Below are 23,922 nucleotides of genomic sequence, written 5' to 3' on the forward strand. Positions count from 1 at the left end.
AAATCTGCTCAAATTCCATGAGATTCAATACCTTGAAGCTGTGCTGGTGTATCTGCCTAACCCTCATTTTATATTTGATGTTCCTTCTTTTGTCTTCAAAGATCTATATCATTCAATTTTTAAGCAAGCCTGGAATCTTAAACATCTTTTGTATAGTTTAACAAAGAAATATACCTAGGTCCTTAATGTACTCTGCTGGTAGGAATTTGCTTTTGACAGCTGTTCAGACTTTTCTCTTTCATTCCTGAAAAAAAAGTTGCTTCCCAATACATGATTCTTCAATTTGTACTCCCATCACTGTTGTCATATTTGGCTGTTTAATCTTCCTGGCTTATTTCCTACCTTTTGGATTGTAATTGTTTTGGGGATCATCTAAAGTTTTCAGTTGCTTGAAAAGGAAGAGAATGGTTTACTTGTTTAAACTCACTTTTATATTTTCTTCATCAGACTCATCTTTTAATTAAGTTTATAAAGTATTTCTTAATTTTACTTCTTTCTTGTAGGGCTGAATGCATCATAATTGCTGTTATGTAGTAGTCAAGCTGCTTAAATTGATTATGCTTTACTATAAAGAAGAAATATTTGATCCATATTTTAAAGACTATTGATGATAGTTTTAGATGTAGAAACTATATACTGTTTTAGTAGATGTAGTATAGGCCTTAAGGTAGATAGTGTAAATAACAGGTTTCTGAAGAAGTCTAATGGACAAAAAATGGCATCATTCACAGCCTTGTATTGAAGGAACACTGACTTTATTTTTCTTTTTTATAGTATCTGTCTCCTTGGAAACCGTACATTGTCAAAACGCAGCTTTGATGTCTGTGCCAAATTTACTGAAAGCAATAATGAAACAAAGACTACCCCTTTGTGGCTCCTGTTCTGTGATAGTTCTTTGCTTAATGCTACATGTGATGAATACTTTAGTCTCAATAATGTAACAGAAATTCAAGGAATTCCAGGAATAATGAGTGGAGTTCTAACTGGTAAGTTGGAAGGCACAGTGACTTAAAAGTTTTTAGACATTATTAATTTGGCCAATGGCTGGTCAGTAATATAGAGGTCTAGTCTGTTACTGTTTCTTTACCCCTAGTCTGTGTGAAAGATTACTACCTTGAGCATGCTTCTTCCTATAAAAGAACCTGGTTTTAGAATCTTAGTATCAAGTGCTTTAATTTGGGGGTAATTGGAGTTTTATAGGTACTCTTTCAAAAGCCATTGTTCAATCAAAAAGGTGATAAAGTGCTCATCACAGCTTTTTTTTTAAAATGTGTATGCCAAACACACATTTCAATAAGCCGTTCATTAATATATTTTCAAACTCTACTGAGAAGGAACTTGTTTCCACTTCACAGGTGGTGCAATGAGAGTGAAGTTCTGTGGATTGTCCAATGTGTACAAGTTAGTGATTGAATTAGGGAAGAGCAGTCTACAATGTATAGATTTTATTCTCTTTACAGATCTGTATTGTGTGGCAGCTTGGAATTCAGATTGCATCAAGTCATAGGATTCATCTTAAATGTGTAATAATTTGTATTGTACACACACAAATAATGTCTCTGGGAATGAAATGGATACTCTGATACCTCTGCTTTGCCTTTCCTTAAAATAAAGTTTGATTCATATAAATATGCTACATAGGCACATTAGACAGTCACTGCTGCAACAGTACTCCAGTTGAAAATATCACATATAAAGTGTACAAATACATTAAAAGATACTTCTCTGAATCAAAATTTGTGGCTGTTAAAAAATAATTTACTCAATAAAAAATGAAATTGTTTGCTTGTTGCAAGAAATGTAACTTAGAGTTTATTCTCTGAATTTAATGATTTATCATATGCATATCTACAATTTTTCATTAATAATTTTGTACTTCCTGCCCCAGCTCACAAGTTAGCTGTATGTTACAATTTTTTGCTACCCTGTAAGATTTAAATTGTTCTTTTGCTTTTTGGAGGTTTCCAGCTGAGTACTATTTTTTTCCTTTGTTCCATTCACTGTTTAGTGTTTCATTCAACAAGTAATCCTGTATAAAAGTATATTTTGCTAATTTATTCTCACATAATGTTAAGATCTCTAAGGACCAGGAGTCTGCTGAAAGCTCATTGTCAGCGACACGCTTTCCACTATTCACTGTTCTTTACTTACCTGTAGTGAATTTCATCAATTCCATTATGTTTACTCATGGAATCTGATACATTTTTGTTTAGTTTTGTTTTCTTTTAAGTTCCTTGCAGCTGTTTTTCCTTCTACAACTTTGAATTAACTGAGAATTGCCAGCAGGCTCTCATCTTGGTACTAGCTCCTATTTTTGGGCTGTTTGAGTGTACTGGATAGCACTGGTTACATCCTGATGGTCATTCTTATAGAAGTTTCCTGGTGGCTGTTCTTCATTACAAAGCTGTACTTCCATTTACTTTTACCTGTTGTTTTCTGTCTTTGAACTGTTTTTTTAATCCATGTGAGGAGATTTCCTCTTATCCAATGTCTCGTGTAGATTCCTTGGGTGAGAAATATTTTAATAACATGGGCAATATAGATGGACTGATTCAAGTGGATTGCCTTCATTTATGTTTACCTCAAGGAATTTGAATACTTCTGACAATTTTCTTTTGCAAAAGCTGAGTTGAGGTTTCCCCAGTTTTTCAAAACTAAAGAAAAACTGTGAATAACTACTAAGTTTTGTCAGAAATAAAAAATAACTTCCCTGTTTATTGCCTCTATCAACTGCTATTGTTGCTATTGACTGTTCCTGTAGAGATGCTGCTCATGAGTCCTTAGTTTCTGTGTCTCCCTGAAACACTTTTAAATTAAAGAAACGGCCTTCCATTTGTCCTTGGGTATCAATACTATTTCATGTCAACCTCAGGTATTTCAGTGTTCTTGGAGATTTCAGGCTGAGTACTGCTTTTCCTGCTTTTGAAAATATGTGCTCTGCTTCTGTTCACTGATTAGCATTTCTCTGAACAAGAGCTATTCCATAACAATGCATTTCACTATCCTAGTTACACCTAATGCTAAAAGAAGGTGTCTTACTTGCTGAGTGTGAGCACACATTCTGATATCTAGCATAAGCTTGAGCTCTCGTGGCAGAGATTTCTCAAGGAGAATTTTCTTTCACTTGATGAATTTTCTGCCTTGTGTGAAGACTTTGAAGCTGCAGGCTCTGGACATTAAAGTTTCTTGAGCTGTGACTGGGAATATTCAGATGCCATGACTGTCTCAGGAAGTGTGCTAAGTCCTCACACCATTTATTGGGCACTCATATAGAATAAGTATTCATCCCTTATATACCTTCTGTGAGTGTTGTCCTGACAATAATAAATCATTCTGAAAGTGGCTGACTAAATAGGCCTATAACCCTAACAGAAATTATGCAGTTTGTCTACTAGCCTTATCAACATTGTTCTGATGGTGGTAGCATGTTGGTCTGATACACTGTACCTGTTCTTGTGTATGTACCCTAAATGTCAGCTGCTAGAGGAGCCTTAGCAATCAAGGAATGGTCCTAGAAGGGCCAAATGTCTGGACTTTTCTGAAAAGTTATTATTTTTTCTCACCCTAACTTTCAAGTCCACTTGGATTATCACTTTTGGGAAAATGAGCATAGGAAAGCTCTGTGTGGCATGTTATGAAAAGGGAAAGTGATTTCTATTCAACAGAATATCTAAGCTGATTTTACCCATGTGCTGGCATGCACAGTTCCACAGTTTAGTTGTATGCATTGCAGTGCTCAGGTCATTGTCAGTCCTGTGTCATGCTGAATAAAGGACACAAGCTGTTGAGTGCTTATTAAGAATTTAAGTGCTTTTGATTGGCAATTCAAACTGATGTTTTGATTTTCTTCTTATGTTTCACAGGGGGTAGATAGATGCTAATTTGGAGATCTAGTCTTATTTTACATCACTCATCTCTGCTAAAATTCCTGAAATTTAAAATTCTCTTGTTTCATTAACTTCTTATGGCTTCAGTCTGATCTCTAGATCAGTCTGTAACTCCTCTTCATTTGATTGTAGTAATACACATAGCATTCCTTAGCACATAATACTTATTTTTAATCTTTGCTGTGCTTTCTCTTCTGCTTCTCATGCATACTTCCATATATGCTTACTGATTGTAAGATTTTTTTAAAAAGCTGGGTATGAGTGCCCTCTCTTTGGCCACTTATGGTTCAAAGTCCATCTTCTATTGTGCTCAAGGTTACTTTTTGCTACTATAAAGGCTTAGAATACTCTACTGGAATTCCCTAGAGTTGTTCAGGATGTCTGAAAATTGGCTATTCGATCATCCTGGCAGTCCATGGAAATTGTGTATTGCCTTGCTGCAAAATCCTTTGCCTTCTTGACTGGTCAGAAGAGTATCTACTTTGTTTTCTCACAAATAATAGGACAACTTGTCTCATTTTCAAATAAGAATCAGTGTGGTCTGTTCTCACAGTCTTATCAAAGTACACAACCAGTGTTTTCCACAAATGTAAGCTCTCAAAATTTACTCTTTGACCTGTCACTCTTCAAACAAATGTGCTTAGTTTGCTGGGGAATTTGAACCATATTCTGCTGGGGTTTCTTTGCTTACCAGTGATCTTCTAGAGTTTGCTTATGCTGCTTTTGTCATCATATGGAAATCTTTTGCCATTAACAGCTGAATCCTGAACTGTTATGCAGGATTCTTCTGTACAGGAGGTGTCAAAGAACTCAAATTACTGTTAAGTAGCATTTCTTTTTCATACTGCTCCTCAAAATACAAGAACAAGAAGGATTAGTATATACTAAGATTCCTTGAACCTGGAGATAAGTTTCCTTATTTTTCCCAATAGAACATCTGTGTGCCTGTGCAATGTAAGTGTACATTCTACAAATACATTAGAATTTAATTCTATAATTATATTTTGCTTTAGAGGAAGGGAAAATTTTGCAGTACACATCTCACACTACGCCATTTTTACTAGCATGGACTGGAGTTACATAATACCTGTTACAACTGGTATCAATCATAATGGGAAATGTCATGATTTTTGTGTAAGAAAAAGGCATCTGATTCCTAGGATTATTGCATTCTCACTAATTGATATCCTGAAACAGAGAGGTGACACTGATTTTGTTTTTTCTCCCACCTTGTAGATAATCTCTGGAGTGCCTATTCAGAAAAAGGATCAATAGTTGAGAAAAAAGATCAGCCATCACTTGCTGGATCAGAAGAATCAAAAATGGGTGGACTTCCTTATGTTTTTACAGACATCATGACCTACTTCACAATGCTTGTAGGGATTTATTTCCCATCTGTGACAGGTAGACACAACTATTTTTCTTGCATGAGGATGTGTACTTGTATCTGGGAAAAAAAATTCATGTAAATTTTTTCATTTTCATAATCTTATGGGTGACTCATGCTGTTGCAAGTTTCTGTGTCTGAGGTTATGTACCTTCTGGTGCTAGGGAGACATTGGTTGTGGCTAATGACTTAAACAAGAAATCTGGCTAAGGCTAAGGACTTAAACAAGAAATCTGTTTAAGGGCCATTTCTATAAAGAAAGCAAAACCCTCATGTGTTACTAAATGTTTATTCCAAATAAGGTGCGTTTATAACACTTTAATCTTCAAAGACTTGAGAGAACAGTTTAATATTAAAATGATTCTTCCAGTGTCCAAGCTGCCTGGTTAACTGCTTGGGATTTGTTCACATGTCCAATATTTTGCCACATTACCTGTGTAGACTTTTTTTGTCAAGCCTAGACTAGTTGTATTTCATTTTCCTCAGCTCATGCTTGAATGAAACAACAGACATGTTTTTCTTCAAAAGTCCCAGCTGAAGTAATTGTAATGTTAAGTAACAGAATAGAACTCCAATAAGAAGTTGCAGCACTGTTTGGTAGTTTATTATGAAGTGGAATCATCTTTTTATTCACTGTTTGAACCCCACTGCTCCCATTTCTTTACTTCAGACTCTTACCAACATTTCATCATATCTGAACCCATGGTTACTGTTTTATTTCATGGAGTTTGACAATGTTTTTGCACTGGAACATCTTGATATTAGCTTCCATATTTTTGCTTTCAGTGGTCAGGTCAATTCTAGGAGAGATGGCAGAATTAGTTATTGTATAGGTTTCTTTCCCCCCTGTCACTGTATGTGCTACAAAATAATTCCGTTCTCTTTTTAGATTTACAGGCATGCGTACATGTGATTTTTCTAACCATTCTTTTTCTTGCCTGCTCCTTTCTTTTTTGCTTCTAAGGTTTTATTTGTTAGTTTATTGATTTGCTTGTTTACATTTGCTTGTTATTATGATGGTCTGTTTAATAGAAAGGTAGTGTGTTAGGTCATACTGGCTAAAATTGCCGAGTCCCTATTAATTTGTAACATCCCTTCCAAGTAGCAAAATTGCTACTCCTTGTATTTCTTCACTTCAAGAATGATTCTGACGTAATACTTGAAAAATATTTTTTTAATCTGTCTTTTTACTGACCTTTATAGGATTTGCTTACTCAAGTGGGTAATAACACAGATTTCTGAATAAAATGAAGTTATAAATTGAGGATTTGTGCAGGATTATAATATGTTTCTGTAGCCTACTCCATTGGTAATCTTCGAGTTCAATTTGGCTTAAAATTAGATGTTCTTATTTTCTTAGTTATTATTAATTGGTTTTATGACATAAATTTTGTCTTTTTTTAAGGTATTATGGCAGGTTCAAATAGATCTGGAGATCTAAAGGATGCTCAGAAATCTATTCCTACTGGAACAATTTTGGCTATTTCAACTACATCTTTTATTTGTATCCTTTACACTGTGACTTTTTTCTTAGTCTACATTCTGTAGATTCTGTAGGTATACCAGGTTTTTCACTAGAAAATCATTAGTTTCCTGAGTAGGAAATGAATGAAATCTAAACTGAAAAGAAATCTTCTATATTTGTCTAAACTACCAGTATTATTTATAAATATTATGAAAATATGTCAAATTTTATGAACAAATATATATATTCTACTAGTGCTTCAAATTCCAATATGTAATTGATGATTCTAGTCAAGTGATCTGAAGGTTTTTAGCATTAGGCTTCTGTTGGCAGATTGCTGTCATACTCAGTATAACCAGATCTTAAACCAAAACCACCAGTAATAGTAGTTGTCGGTTCTTCAAAACCTACAGTACACAAGTGCTTGCTTATTTGTATAAAAAAATGCCTATTTTATTGCATGCTATATGAGCTGGCTACTTCCACTACTTCACAAATCACTGTGACATACACTCATAAAGAACATAAACTAAAAAATCGTGGCAGGGAAGAACTAAAAAAACCAAATAAAAAAGCAACCAGCAAACACATACACAAGCTGCATTGTCATGGATATTTTAATTTCATACCTTGGTGAAAAAAGATGGGATTTCTTCTATGTGATTTTTTAGAGAGTAATCTTCCTTCAGTCTCAGTAACAGATCTCTCCTGTATAGTGTTGTTTGGCGCCTGTATAGAAGGTGTAATATTAAGAGATAAGTAAGTAATATTCAGCTTCTAGTATTACATAGGGTATATGTGATCATATGTTATATTAATAGGACTTATTAATAGGCTCTTGTGTGAAATATCTGTGTGGTATATATTTCTTTCACTTAATTTAAAACTGGAGGGAAAGTGTGTCTGTTAAACTGAGATGGCTGCAAAAACTGGTCAGGTTATTAGACTGAATGCCTTCAAGAAGCAGAATCTAAGATGAAGTTGAACCAGCCTAATGAAATGTTCTTGATAAAGAAAATCATAATTAGTATTTGCAGAGCTGATGGATGTGGATAAGGGGATATTACTTTGAGAGAAGTAATAGGTTTTTGAGGAACAAATTTTAAGATTTGACAATTACATGACAAGGGGAGTTTGTAAGAAGACTGCAGTGCACCATCAGACTCATAATTTTCAATAGACTATTTTTTGTTTTAAAATTTGAGTAGCACATCAGGAGTCATGTCTATTTTCAACCATGTAGTTGCCTGACAAATTTAAGGCATATTATGAAGGGAATAAATGTGATGGACACAAGTATGAAGAGAATCTCCATATTTTGATCAATTTCTCCATTAGGAGAAGTTGTTTCACAATTGTTTTCTTGCTGATGTCTGGTTCTCTTTCCTACTGAGGCCCATGTTTGCTTATGATGATCGAACAGTGTCATTGGGGTATTGTTTAAAAGGTGGTGAAGTTGATGTTGAGACAACTTATTTCATAAGTCTAGAAGGATAATCATCAGTTAAAGCTGGATTCTAATCAAACTAATACAAGAAGCAGCAGGGGGTCCATGAAAGGCTTTTGACACTCTCACAGCATCCTCATAGGAAAAATCAAGAACTGTGGACAGTGAGGTGGATTGAGAAGTGTCTGACTGGCAAATCCCAGAGGGTCATGATCAGTGGCAGAGTCTAGTTGGACGCCTGTAACTAGTGGTGTCCCCTAGGGTTCTGTATTGGACCAGTGGTATGCCCTTGTGGCCAAGAAGACCAGTGTAATCCTACAGGAATAAATCATGCAGACTCCATTTTCTTCATGATGGAAAAGCCATTTCTTTATTCACATTACTCCTTTTTATACAGTGTTACAGACCTTGTGTGTGACTCCAATTGGTTAGTAGTATTGCCAGCCAGGGGTCTATGTACAAATCACAAACAGAACGGGACTGCTAAGGAACGCGTCTCAGGCTGTTGTATTTTCCAGCATCAGTCTCATTACATGGTTATGACAATGGGAAGATGCCAGCAGCTCACATCCCAGACAGCAGACAAAGAACTTAATGTTACAACTTACTTTAAAAGTTTTTTAATCAATCACACAAAGCAAAAGCATATTGGCAGTAGTTCTATCCAACCACTATAAGCACACATACCTTTGGTTAAAACAATGCTTGCTTATTTCAAATACAGTATCTGCTTGAAAGCCTTAAAACACAATGCACAGAGCTTCATTACTAAGCTTAGAACTTCCTAATATCTTGCTAGATGTACTTTTCTGCAGCTTAGAGAGTTATTCTAGACAAGCACTAATAGACAGACCATTGTTCTATTTGTCCTTACTTTTCTACTTCTTATATAATTTTTCTGCTGACAAATCTTACAGCTACTGCTTAGCTCTAATTGCAATTTTGCTGTCTCTGAGGCCTGTCTTTTGCAGCTTTCCCAAAACTGTCTGATTCTGAGGATTCCCACAATTCCTCCTCTCGGTTCAACTAAAAAGAAACCTTCATAACCGTGTTGTTTATTAACTACGTATCTTTACCATAATATATCTGCTTATTACTTACTTAAAGCTTTTTTTTTTGCTCACATCAAGCATTGCTATATTACAACACAGCAATTTTAATGCTGTGAAAGTCTAGTCAGTTCAAAGGGCATAAGTCATGTGTGATAACGACAAGTTATTGTTCATAAAAGTCTCGCCGGTTCCAAGGTCTTAATTTAAAACTTTCCTCCATGTCTGTACCTTCATCCACTATCTCTGTAAGATTTTGAGAACTCTCTGCAAATCCATTTCCTACCCCTTTCTCTTGTATTTTAAAAACTTCTTTGTTAGTTTTGTCCATCATTCACACACACCAAAGTATGCAAGATATCACTACTAGTATCACCACTAAAACACCCAACACATATAGACCTATTTTACAAAGTTCCGTCAGCCAAGGTGCAAAGCTCCATTCTTTGAACAAATCATCTAACCATGACCCACCATCTTCTTTAATTTGAGCTGTTAAATCTATCAGCTTTTTTATGCTTTTGTGGGTGGATTCAGAATGATCAGACAGGTTCATACAACACAATCCTTCAAATTCCTCCAACCATGTCCATGTACCAGTAAAAGAAAATCAATTGCTCTTCCGTTTTGAAGTGTAGCATGCCTAACACAGTTAACATCTGTCAGCATACCAATGATTGCAGTGGATGTGGTATTCATTTGTTTACTCAGCCAACATCCAACCCAATTTAATTGTTTCAATACCATTGCTGAAGCCAGTTGGGATAAAAACAAACCTGCTGAAACACTTTTTGCAGCATTCCAAGGCATGAAATCACTCTTACAATTCTCATCATAGTGATGAGTCGATCTTGTTCCCCTATGTTTCTTCTTAATGACTACTTTAGCAGTAGGTGCTATCACAGTGAGCATACCAATGTTACATGGACCACCTTCAAGGCGTGATGGAATGCTCTGCCAAGCCCTATCTCCACAAATGAACCAATATATTTTTGGTAATTGTCATGGATATTGGTCAGCCTTGGAAAGCACATCCCAACTGTTTGAATAATTACACCAAAAACTTGAATTTCTCTATGCAAAATAATGGGGAGTGACATTGTACTTTGGAGGATCACCTTCTCGCTAATCATTAGCTGTAAATGTAAGGCAGAAATCCATTGTTAAAGAACCAAGGATTTCTAATTCTTGAGGTTCAGATACTGTTTTGGGAAGTTCTTTGGTCCAAATGTTCCAATTCAATACAGGATTGCTCCCATTGTCAGTTTCGCTAGGCTTACTATTGCATTGCTTTTTGACCAAGGGCAAATCCTTTACTGGCACACTGACCAGACAGGTTGAGAAAGGCTCTTCTGGTTCTGAGTTAGGCAAACATATGGTATCTGAGCATGCTGCCTTGGCTAAGGTCACCCAAACATTTGTTTGTGGTTGTTCTACACGTAGATCTGCACTACAAGAAACAATTAAAACCAACCAACACCAGCGTATCACTTGATTTCACTCTATCCTTTTCATGAACTAATTTTTGACAAAAAATCCTTCCATATATATCAATTTAAAAACTTTGCTTTTGACCTTGAAATAAAATTTCACCTTTGAAAAGCCAAAAGAGGGAATCTACAACATAACAAAACAAAACCCACACATTTGCCAAAAATTAGCTCTATGAAACCAACAATTGGCACATTTATAAATAGCATAAAATCAGAGTTTGCAGGTTCCACCAATGTTCAAGGAACATCAGGCATGACCCAAGATCTCTCTGTTTGGCTCATGTCTGTGTACTTGCTTCTACAGTCTTGAACTCGTCCACACGTTCTGGGGTGCAGTACAGCTTGACGTTTTTCACTGGGACCCACTTAATTCTTGCACCTATAGAGACAGAAGCATACCCTTTGCCCCAAGTGATTAATTGGAAAGGACCTTCAATTTGTCCTGTCTCAGAGTTTCTAATTAAAATGAGGGGATTTTCTTTCAGTTTCACCTGTGTGTTATTTGAAAAATGCCTAAAAATTGGTGGATTGGGTTCTGGAACAAAGCTGTTTAAAAAATTTAAAACATATAAAGTTTGTCCAACCTCATCTGTGGTGTGACCTCTACTCCCCCCTTCTCTTGATCAAGAATGCATTTTAATGTCTGATGTGCCCTCTCAATAATTACTTGACTTGTGGGAGAATGAGGAGTACCAAAGATTTGACGAACACCCCAATCCTTTAAAAACATGGCCAATTTTTGAGATATTTATGCAGTACCATTGTCGGTTTTTACTTCTTGGGTACACCCAATGAAGCAAAAGCTTGAAAAAAATGGTGACAGGCATGACCTGTTTCACCTGTGTGAAGAGAAGCAAAAACTGCACCAGGGAATGTGTCCACTGAAACATTAATATTTTTAAATTTACCAAAGGAAGGGTATTTAGTGATATCCGTTTGCCATAACTGCAGGCTTTGCAAACTTTGCGGGTTGACCGCTCCTGTAGAAACAGAAGGCTGCACAAACTGACAGTCAGGGCAAGTACTGATAATAGCTTTAGCTTGACTTTTGGAAATTTGAAACATTCCACAAGAGCATGTGCATTTTGGTGAAAAAAGGCATGACTGAGTTTTGCTTGGTCAAAAATGTTTGGCAAAATGTTTGAAATAACCACTGTCAGTTTGTCTGGTCTCGCATTTCCTTCTGCTAAAAATCAGGAAGCAAAGAATGAGCCCTGATGTGAGAAACAAAATATGGGTCAGTTCTATATTGCAGAGTTGTATAAAGACATGAAAGGCAATGATATAAAGTGCCATTACTAACATCTTTTAAAACTGATCCTTCTATTCTTTTAACCACATTAGCAACATAAGCAGAATCTGTGATTCTATTAAACAGTAGTAAAAATAGCTGAAAAGCCCTAACCACAGTGACAAGTTCAACAATCTTTCTACTGTTTGAATATCTGATTCCCAAGTTTTATTTGTTTGGTTCAACCAAGTTACGACTGATTTGTGACTTTTGCCAGATCCATCAGTGAAGAAAGATTATTGCATTTAAAGGTTCTTCACTTAACATAGGTTTCTCTTTAAAACTCAATTTTACCTGCAATAATTTGTGTGCCAGGTAATGAACAGAAGAAATACCTGGGAAGTTTAACAATGCATACTGCAAATCATCAGAATTTTGCACTGCCCAATCAAGATAATATTTTTTCAGTGGTAAATAGATAGCTGCAAATTCTTGGCCTGCTAGACTTAACAATCTTGTTCTGGTCTTAATTACAATTTGTGCTGTCATCTCTAAAACTGTAAAAATAGTCTTTGGAAACCTATAGGGAAGAAAAACCCATTCTATTATCAGCAAAGGATCTCTCTGTGAAGGGTCCCATTGAAAAATGAGACCAAAAAGTTGCATTTTTTTCTTTTAAAATTGAAAAAAAGAAAGGCTTTTGTGGAATACAGCAATGAGCTTGTTGTCTTTGGAGAGCTTCCATGACCTTGTCAAGGGCTGCACGAGCTTCAGGTGTTAGAGTTCTAGGACAGTTGATGTCGCAGCTTCCTCTCAATAAATTAAAAATTGGACCCAGTTCATCATTGGTAATTCCCAAAACTGGCCTGACCCAATTGATTTGTCCTAGAAGCAGTTGTAAATCTTGTAGGTTGGTAACACCAGAGCGGTATCTTCTGTGGTGTAATTGTTTTTTCAGTCATCTTCCATCCCAGATACTTCCAGGGTGAAACTTCTGGGATTTTGGTTATAGGAATTTCAAGTCCAGCATTTTGGATTTCAGCAACAACACTAGCACATGTTCGCTCCATCTCCATCTGCATTGGAGCTGCGATGAGCAAATCATCCATGTAATGTAGAATCATGGATCTTGGATGCTTCTGTTGAACTGGAAACAAAGCTTGTGCAACAAAATATTGGCAAATTATAGGTGAATTCTTCATTTCTTGAGGCAATGATTTCCAGTGGTATCTCTGCATGGGTTCTCTTCGACTGATGACTGGAACTGAAAAGGCAGTCTTGGAACATCATCAGGATGATGTGAGATGTGGAAAAAAAGTCCTATAAATCAATGACAGTGAGAGGCCAGTGGTTTTGGATCATTGATAAAGAAGGAAGTCCAGGTTGAAGAGGTCTCATGTCTTCAGTCACTTCATTGATCTTCAGGTCATGAAGCAACCTCCAGGAGTCCGATGTCTTCTTGTGGATGATGAATACTGGTCAATTCCAGGAACTGGTCATGGGTGTGATGTGACTTTGCTGTAATTGTTCCTTTACCAATCTTTTAAAAATATTTAATTTTTTCTCAATTAAAGGCCATTGATCAATCCATTTAGGATAATCAGTTTTCCAGTTTCAGCTTTAAAGTGGGAGGTTTCGACAAGGTTTCCATCACAGGCCTGCTTCCAGTTTTGCTCCCCATTGGGACAGGATGTCTATCCTCCAGACAGTGAGAGGCTTCTGAACAACAAAAGGACGTACTGTCACTGTAATTCCTTCAGAACCTGTAATGTTAATCGTGGATGCACTTTGCAAACACACAGTAGCACCTCCAATCCCTGTGAGGGAACCTGCAGGAGCTACCAAATCCCAATCACCGGGCCAAAACATGTGAGAAATTACAGTGGCATCTGCACTAGTATCCGGCGTGCCTGTAATGTAAATTGTTTTGGTGAGTCAGGCTGCAAGTTAATTTTGGTTGGTTACGGTCTAAACATTGCACCCAAAAGACCTCAGGACCTGAGATATTCATTACAATTTACTGACACAACAGCTAGAAGGACTGAAAGTCCAAAAATTTTGTTGCTGGCTTTGCCTAGAATCAAAGATCTTGTCTTTGTTGAAAAAAACCTGATAATTCCAGTAGAAATGCTTTCGTCACATAAATTATTTAAAAGATGTATCAATTTTCAGGAGGCCAATTCGAACCTTGTACGTGAGGGTATTGGGCTGGGACCATTTGAGGAATGGTTGACTGAGGGACAAATTATTGAAGTACCGATACCATTTGACTGGGTAATTGACTGTAAGGAGGTACCACTACTTGTGCTGAGGCGCGGTGGTAATCTGCGCTCTTTTGGGTTTAACAACAAAGGTTTGCCACCATTGTCAAATTGAGAGTGACAGTACTTAACAAGATGCTTCCCTTTCTGACATTAAGGGTAAATAGAAAGTTGTTTAGGTTGGATTGTTTTTGTGAAGGACAATCCTTTTTCATGTGTCCTAGTCTACCGCAAGCAAAGAAACAAGCCTTTTTATCAGAGTCCAACTGTACAGTACCAACAGATTTTTTAAAAATTTTTGTTTCTGCTTTTAAGGCCTTTTCAAACTTTTCCATTTGTTGTCCCAAATTTTCTCCCAAAGATTTTGCCAAACTACCTCCCAATGTTTTTCCTAACTTTTCTTGAACTTCGGCAATCTGCTTTCCAAAATCATTAACTTGCACATTAGCAAGATGCTGTGGAGAGGTGAGCTTATTGCAAGCTGTTAGCATCTGTGTTACAGTTGGAGGCTGATCAGGTAAAGTTAAAATAATTTTTCTACGTTCTTCACGAGCGTTGACAAAAGCAAGGTTTTCAATAATACAGGAATGAGCTTTTTCATCTGGACATTGTTTCTCGACAGGTTGGGTTAATCTATCTAGGAGAGAACCAAAGGATTCTAATTCACCTTGTCTGATAGTAGTTTAAGCATTTACATGGGTACCAGCTGGCTCAACTGAAAACAAAGCTTTTCAAGCAGCATCTTTAATATCTGTGAGTACAGGCTGAGGAAATTCCACCACCTGATTTTCTGGTCTATGGAAAGGTGGATCACCTGCCATTTGGGTAATATCTATATTCTCATAAGGCGAATTTTCTTATTTTTCAATCAATTTATTAAGAAGTCTTTTCCATTGTAATTCCCATAAAAGATATTGTGAATTGGTTAAGATCAGGGAAGCCACATTTCAACAATTAGCAGGGACTAAGTCATAAGAATTAAATATGCTTTTCAACACATTATTAAAATAAAGAGAAGAAAACCCACTTTCTTTCAAAGCTTGATGGAGTTCTTTTATATCATGAGAGTTTAATATTGTGGATTTACATCATTACGACCACATCTTACAGGTAAGGCAAGGAGTTGTTTATTTGAATCCAAATATTTTTCTAAATTTTTATTAATATTAGACCAATTAGGTAGTTGAAATGTAAGGTTTACCTTTGATTTAGACTGTATTTTGTTTTTCCCTCTCATCACTCCTGTGTCTGATACAGAAGAACATGTAGTGTTGTCACAGCAATCAGCTGTCCCAGGAACCCTGCCAAGAAGCTCCAAGCTCTTGGCAGTAGTGTTGCCACAGCAACAAGCTTTCCTGGGAGCCCTGCCAGGAAGAGTGGAGGATGAGAGGTCCACATTCCCAACAATGCCCCCCCTGCTGGAGGTAGCAGCTGAGGAATGTGTTGTATTGGTTACAGGAAGAAAGCCAGAGCCTACTAAATCACATCTCAATTCACTAAATTTGGTCTTTTTAGATTCACACACATCGGGCTGCTCTCAAGCTGCAGATCCCAAATTTGTATTTGTGACACTTTCCAATGAACTGTTACAGGTTCCACACCATGCCCCTGACAACAAGGATGCAGCTGGAAAACTGTCCGCTCCCAGCTGATATCTCAGCATGCTTTTCCCCACCCCCAGCAGTGACTGAGACGGGCTTCAAGGCTTCTAAATGATCTGTGTCTCCACAGAAACTTTCCTGAGCTCTCCTGCCTCCGCCCCATTCATCTTTCTGGCCAGAGCCATCCCAGCCCTGCTCAACCCCTGACTGCTGCCTGCTACCTCTGTCCTGCCCCCTGCCCGCTCCTCTGCAGGCAGAGCCAAATCCACCAGCTATAACCAGAGGCTGGGGTGCTAAAGGCAGTGAAAACACTGGAAGAGGCTTGGGGGAGGAATTAATACAAAAAGAGCTCTTGGAACTGCAAAGCAATCTTCCCACCTGAGCCAAATCCGAGGGAGTGACTTCCTGGGAAGGGGAAACTGTGGCAGGGGTGTCCCCCACAGCCCCTCAGCCAGGCAGAGTGGATCCAGAGCTCCCCTCAGCAGTCCTCGCCTGCACAAATTCAGAACAAGATCCGTCCACAACTTGTTCAGAAGAGGAGCGGGGCACAGAAACAGCAGACCCTGTTTTGCAAAGCATCTCCAAACTCATCTCCTGGACCTGTTAGACTCCCAACCTCCCCAGAACTCGACTGCCAACTCCCCAAATTCTTGGAACACAACAAAAATCCCAAATGCTTTCCCAGGAATTCCGGGAGTGGATGATTTCATCTGGGAATGAGAGGATGCCTCGTCACAGCATCAGTGATGCAGGAAATCCTGGAAGAAACAAAATGAAGCTGGAAGCTGGTTTGATTCCCCCTTCCTGGGGATTGGGTTGCTGTCCACACTGCCTGAGGAAATCCTGTACACATCAGGAGAAGAGAAGGAACCCTGAACAAAACCTGAGATCCCCACAGAGGAGAACGAAGAGCCAGCACCACTTGGAATTAAAGTCTCAGAACCAAGTGTTCTGTTTTGGTGTTCGAGAAAGTCTCTATTACAATCATACTATTTACAGTTCTCCATTTAAACTCTGGAGACAGTAATTAGTTTGACCAAAGTCTCTTCCTTTTTGAAAGAGACTAGATTGTAAATTTTCCAGTTTATCTGATCCCAGAAATCAAAGGTAAAAGCAGACTTCAAGTCTATATTTTAAATATTTGCTTTTACCCAGATTAATAAGTCTTTTAGTTTATGTTTTAAGATGTCTGAATATCCTTTATCCTGTAAAATTGTCTCAAGCTGGTAAAAGATATTCAATTCTGTTTTAGATAGATTGTTTCTCATCTCATTGCCCAGAAGTCCCTGAAGTTGCTATTTATTACTTACAAGGATATCAGCTAGAGATGACAAAGGGGATGATCCATTCCTTCTATTAACAGCCTGGGCCTCCAGCGACAGCACTGCCCACAGTCTTCTTTTTTATTCCTCTAATCTAACAATCCTCTTCACAAAAGAGCACCATTTGTCGCCGGTCAGAGGTCTCTGTAAACATTATGAACAGGATGGGACTGCTAAGAACGCGCCTCAAGCTGTTGTATTTTCCAGCATCAGTCTCATTACATGGTTATGACAATGGGAAGATGCCAGCAGCTCACATCCCAGACAGCAGACAAAGAACTTAATGTTACAACTTACTTTAAAAGTTTTTTAATCAATCACACAAAGCAAAAGCATATTGGCAGTAGTTCTATCCAACCACTATAAGCACACATACCTTTGGTTAAAACAATGCTTGCTTATTTCACATACAGTATCTGCTTGAAAGCCTTAAAACACAATGCACAAAGCTCCATTACTAAGCTTAGAACTTCCTAATATCTTGCTAGATGTACTTTTCTGCAGCTTAGAGAGTTATTCTAGACAAGCACTAATAGACAGACCATTGTTCTATTTGTCCTTACTTTTCTACTTCTTATATAATTTTTCTGCTGACAAATCTTACAGCTACTGCTTAGCTCTAATTGCAATTTTGCTGTCTCTGAGGCCTGTCTTTTGCAGCTTTCCCAAAACCCTCTGATTTTACGGATTCCTACAAGTAGCTTTCGTATCAATTACTTTATTGGTTAATAACAAGTTGTTATCCTGTACTGATTGGTCACTGAAACCCCTGGTGTGTACGTGCAGGAAATGTTGCTTGTGAGAGATAGTTTTCATTTTTCTATCTAATGGTGAAAAAACAGTTTACACAGGTGCTAGTTGTTTTTCACCCAGGAATAGATTGTTATGTTAGCAAACTGCTCACGCCATAATGGCTTTCACATAGGAATTTGTAAAGTGCTACCTTGACAAGGCCAGCCACTGATTCCAGGAGACCAGGCCTGATCTTATGAGGCCTTTCTTTTATGATTTTTCTACGTTACTGCAACATAATCCTTGTTTGCATTAGGAGGAAGAGCGTTGCCAGTGGGTCAAGGGAGATCGTTCTTCCCCTCCACTCAGCCCTGGTGAGACTGCATTTGGACTGCTGTGTCCATTTCTGGGCTCCTCAGTACATGAGTGACATGGAGCCTCTGGAGGTCCAGTGGAGGGCTATGAAGATGATAAAGGGATTGGAGCATCCCTCTTATGAGGAAAGGCTGAGGGAACTGGGCCTGTTCAGCCTAAAGAAGAGACAACTGAGAGGGGACCTCATCAGTGTATTTAAGTAACTAAAGGAGGGGTGCTAAGAAGATGGACCTGGGCTCTTATCAGTGTTGCCAACCAACAGGAAAAAACAATGGGCAGAAACTGATGCACAGGAAGTTCCACATGAATATGAGGAAGAACGTCTTTACTGTGCAAGTGATTGTGCACTGGAACAGATTGCCTGGAGAGGTTTTGGTGTCTCTGCCACTAGAGATATTCAGGAAGTGTCTGGACACAATCCTGTGCATTGTACTCTGCTTGAGCAAGGAGGTTGGACTAGATGACCTACTGTGGTTCCTTCCAATATTACTCGTTCTGTGATTCTGTGACTTTTACTTTAAAGCGATATTGCTGTATCAGTGAAAATATCTGTTAGTTTTTTCTTCATCATAAATATAAAAGCCAAATCAAACTGCCTAGGAAATAGTAAATGAATTCTGAAATAAGAAATTAAAGCAGAGCTAAACTCATATTTTTGAAATTTACCAGGCAAGAGGGGGGTGAGGGAATTTTGTAAGCTCTTAGCTATCCTTAGAGCAGGTAGCAAGAATCTTGAGTCCATGAGCTTTCATTTACATTGCTGCCAGTTCTCACTTGGCTGAAATTCAGCTGAAAGTGTGTGGATTTTCGGTCTGGTCTAAAAACTGGGTTCTGAGGCTTTTTTCATTTTGATGGTCATATCTGCAATGAGAAAAAGTAGGTTGTACATTTTTTCTGGTTTTTGCATCTCTTGAAGTTATTCCTATCCTGTGTTTAGTTGAAAAATAGGCATTAGAATTTGAACTAAGAATTAAATACAGTTATAGAAATCTTATTATAGAAGTGCAATATGGATTTTATCCTAAATTTTGAGGAGTGTGATTTACCTTTTTTTTCTTCATCTGCTGAAAATAGTACATAGTCATGCATCCCAACTTGGGCATAAGCAAGAATTTAAACATCAGTGTATTATAGTCACTTCATTGCTGTGTCTCTTGACCCTATTTTTAAAAGCAGGTCTGAAAAGACAAAAAACATTTAATTTTCCTTAATTTTTCTCTTGTCTTATTTCTGTAGACTTTTTCTTTTATTAAGAAAAAACGGAACACATTAGGAAAAAATAATGGTCATATCACAGTAGAGATAACCTTAAAATTAATTTTGGCTGCTTACTAACAACAGTAAGATGAACAAGAAAAACCTTACTTGCTTTTAAAACAAAACTGCCAGTTCAAAGGAGGGGGTAGGGTGGAATAACTTTTTTGTAGTTTATTCAAGTAATGCCTAAATTAACATAAAGTTGGGTATCTAAAAAAAAAAGTGGAGGTAGTATTGGATGGGATACTCAGGACTGTAATGAAAGCACCTCTTCCTGACTTCTACCCACTTGTTTGCTCTAGTAAATTAAAAATTGCGTCAGGTTGCACAACAGCCAGAAGATGTTGAAAACTCAAAATGGTTGTGTCTGGTAATTTCTCTACTTTTTGTATGTCAGTGTCACACTTTTAAAAGGAAAGGCTAATACTTTTTGTGAATCTCCTGCTTATGCCCCAGGGTATACTTGTATATATAGTGGAACAGATTTCTGCAAACTAGTTCCTAGCTCTTACAAGGATCTGTAAGATACAAATGTACATACTCTGCTATTGTTTTATTCAGAAATGATATCTGATAATTGCTGCATATCTGCTTAGAGGCAGCACTTAATATGACGTGATTATAATGTCTTCTTTAAAACAGCACAATAAAGAGAGATTACTTGGTTGGGAAATCCTATAGTGCATACTGTAACACAGTGTTTATTGTCAAAAAGTGCTGTTGTCCAGAAAGATTGAAATGTGGGTGTTGAAGCTATAGTAAAAGTTATTTTAATGCTTACTGATTCTTTTTTTTGTTTTGTTTTAATTATTTTTGTTTCCCTTTTCTTTCCTAAGGTTTGGAGAAGCAGTTAATGGAAATCTGGTGGTTGGTACATTAGCCTGGCCTTCTCCATGGGTTATTGTGATTGGTTCATTCTTTTCAACATGCGGTGCTGGTCTCCAGAGTCTCACTGGTGCACCCCGGCTATTGCAGGCCATTGCAAGAGATGGCATTGTGCCGTTTATTCAAGTGAGACTTTTTTATTCATGTTGTTACAGTATTTTGGAAAAAAAAAAATTGACACATTAATTCAGCTGTTCCTGTAGAGTATGAAGAAAAGATTTGGAGCTCAGTTCTATTTCTGTACAATAACTGATCAGGCTATTGTAGGACAAATTTGAGCTTCATTTTTGTGCATTGCAATTTAATTATATTTGATTTTACACAAAAAAGTTGTTGGTTCCAAACTGAGAACCTAGTATTCTATAAATGGAAATAAATTAATTAAGAAGCAATTCATAACTGAACTTCTAGACTCTAGGCTGTGTTTACTGCATGTATTTGTGAACAGTGTTATTTAATCTCACTATGGAACTGCATAAAACTTCTCATATTACAGAGATGAAATTCTTATTTTTATCCATTTTTGTAAGGTAAATTAAGTCAGTAAATAGAACAATAGAATTCTATCCCATTACTCCAAATATGAAGATTTGTTCCAAGTGCATGTTTTAAGAAGAAATAAATCAGATTTTTCTCAAAGTAAGGGAGCTGGCAAACAGAAGATGATAAGAGAATTCTTGCTGGGCTGCCTCTGCAAAACCTAAACTACACTTGAGTTAAAAAAAAGTAAATAAAACTCCAAAAGATTATACTGTCTGGAGAGCAAAGCTGTGATCTGTATGGTGAAGTTTGGAGTTTGAAAGCTTACCACAAGACTTGCAAGACTATCTGTAACAGGAAATAAATACACTAAGTATGCTAGGGTGGAGGGACTGAGTAGTGGTGGAGTTTGACTTGTCAATGGAAAGGGGCTGTAATGGAGTAGGTTGTAAGTTCTGGGTAATGTAGAGAAAAAGAAACAAGAAAGATTTACTTTTGCCTGAAGCAAAAATTTGGTAGAGAGAAGGTGACATTATGATTACACATCCTGAGAGTTAGACTTGAAAGGAATGGAGAATCAAAAGGAAAGATTTGTGGTTCTGGAAGTGAAAGAAGGAGAATTGAAGAGAAGCAGGCTATTTAGAGAAGAATTTGACACTTAAGGATGCACTTGTTGTTTTGGAGTGATATGGTTACTGCATGGATAATCAAGGAAACGCAAGGACATTATTATAGAAGCAAGACTGACATATTTAAGAAAAAAACTAAAGACTTGAAACATGAGTAGAAAAGAAAAGGATTTCAATATAATAGTAGGAAAATAGATGGAGGACAGGAAGCTAAAAGAAGAGGACAACATGGAGAATGAATGAGATCTTAATTTCTGTATTTGAATGGAGGAATATGGAGAAGAATAAATACCACTGGAATCTCAGGCATTTTGCCATCTGTCATCAGTATGGCTGTAGAGAATTCTCCACAAAGGAAATTACCACATGCAAAATGTTTTTTGGTAGGGCACTGTGCAGGATCATAGTCTTGTCTAGTTTCTCTTTAAGGGTCAATATTATGTTGGTAAGTACTGAATTGACACCTAATTTCTATGTTACAAAAAGTACTGGCCTAAACTGTATTAGCTTTTTACTAGGCATAAATCTCTTATGCATATGATTTTTAATTTCCTCAAGAATATTTCAATGAGAGCTTCCATAGGACTTCAATGTTATGTAGTCATTTGCTTACTTTAGTAAGCATATTTCATATTGGATATGTGTGTTTTGCAATTTTAATTTTGGCTTTTCACAGGATAGATTGTATCATTTTCCTTTGTAACTAATAACTACTTTTAGTTCAAGTTAGACTAAATAAGTTAGTTCATGATTTGCACCATAGTTTATTACTGTCTAATGAACAGCTTTCCCTAATCTTACTATGAACTTGAATTGAACTAGATTTTTGGTCATGGAAAAGCAAATGGAGAACCAACTTGGGCTCTGCTTCTCACTGTTGGTATTTGTGAAATAGGAATTTTGATAGCCTCATTGGACAGTGTAGCACCGATTCTTTCAATGTAAGTACGAGTGTGATGTTTTATGTTCTTAAGTTAAATAATGTTTTCTTTTAAAATTAACTAGGTAATTATTTTTCTTTTTTAAATAATACATGTTAGACTTTGTTTTCTATCAAATTATATTCCTATTTGATCTTAGAGATAATATGAAACAACAAACTGTTTTGACTGAACTAATTTCTAGGCACAAAGATGTTTTTCCATGACAGAGATCTGGAATGATAATGTTCAACTCTCAAAAAACTTGGATTTTAAAATAATAATTACTGCTATTTTAGGTCAAGTGCATCTAACAGAGACAGACAAAATTCAGTCCTTTAGAATATGAATAGAATTTTTTTTATTGATTGTGTCCAGAACATGATACCATCTGAGCTACTATAGAAAAAGAAAAAAATTAACTCTGTCCCAGCCAAAAATGATACACCATGATTGTCAGTTAGTTGCCACGTTTGTTTCCAAAATACGTCTTTGAGGCTCTATATTATGATAATACGATATTTTGAGGCCCAATATTCTGTAAGCAATCTTAATGTGTGTCTTGTGTTCTCTTGCCCACTGTGAACATAGTATACAGAAAGCTGTATACTAGTATATAGAAAACTGGACACATTCCTTCCCTTTTTTGGATTGTGTTTATATTTTAATGCACATCTGTCTAGTACGTTTCTTATTAGAAAATGCTCTTCCTTTCTTAACAGGTTTTTCCTTATGTGCTATATGTTTGTAAATCTGGCTTGTGCAGTTCAGACGCTTTTGCGAACTCCCAACTGGAGACCTCGTTTCAAGTATTACCACTGGTAGGGAATATTTCCTCATTCAGAAGAGTTAAAACTAACTATACAGCCCTAAATTTTTAATTTCATTGCAATTATAAAGCAAAATCTCCTTTCTGACTTAAATGAGTTATGATACATGCACTCAATAAGAGCATAATTTGTTTTCATGTTTTTAGAATAGTGCCATAGTAATAACAGTAATCATGAAAATGTGTGGCTAATATAGATAGTTTGGAAAAGGGTTACAGGATGACATTTTGTTCTGCTTAGAAGCCAAGACATCTTCTGCGGGAAAATGAGTATGAAAAACCATGAAATCTGCCTTGTATATATACTTAAGGAGAACTGGTAAAAATGTTCAGGAAGGTTAGGACAATTTTTATTTTGGTTATGCAAAAAATACACAAACCTAAAACTTCTACAGAAAAAAGTCTCATTCAATATACATCAGTTGGTTCATTGATCATGTGATGACTGGTTTTAAAATATGCTTTGGACATTGCATTTGATAACTGAAGTAAACCCTTTAAAAAATGAGTAATAATACAGAAGGTGAAAGTGGGGTTTTTTTGGTTTAATCTTTTTTTAATGGGTTAAGAATTTAAACATCTCAAACTGAGATTGGGAAGCTTCTTGATTTTTTTCTAACTGTATGTTAAAAGTACATAGCTTAATTAAAAAGAATTCTATTGAGAAATTTT

General features: G+C 36.8%; 1 protein-coding gene across 2 annotated transcripts in view; it reads left to right on the forward strand.

The window, feature by feature from the left end:
* Window positions 1–23,922, forward strand: part of LOC128935199 (solute carrier family 12 member 7-like) — an 85,243-nt gene that overhangs the window by 26,299 nt on the left and 35,022 nt on the right. For both annotated transcript variants that reach the window (XM_054273334.1, XM_054273335.1), the window contains exons 8-14: window positions 775–986; window positions 5,124–5,291; window positions 6,680–6,778; window positions 7,441–7,498; window positions 20,344–20,518; window positions 22,324–22,442; window positions 23,144–23,242. In XM_054273334.1, the coding sequence (XP_054129309.1) occupies window positions 775–986; window positions 5,124–5,291; window positions 6,680–6,778; window positions 7,441–7,498; window positions 20,344–20,518; window positions 22,324–22,442; window positions 23,144–23,242 (930 nt within the window). The remainder of the gene's footprint in view (window positions 1–774; window positions 987–5,123; window positions 5,292–6,679; window positions 6,779–7,440; window positions 7,499–20,343; window positions 20,519–22,323; window positions 22,443–23,143; window positions 23,243–23,922) is intronic.

The sequence above is a fragment of the Melozone crissalis genome, unplaced genomic scaffold (genome assembly GCF_028551555.1).
Source record: "Melozone crissalis strain CALT ecotype California unplaced genomic scaffold, PUWL_Pcris_2 ptg000016l_1, whole genome shotgun sequence".
NCBI classification, from domain to species: domain Eukaryota; kingdom Metazoa; phylum Chordata; class Aves; order Passeriformes; family Passerellidae; genus Melozone; species Melozone crissalis.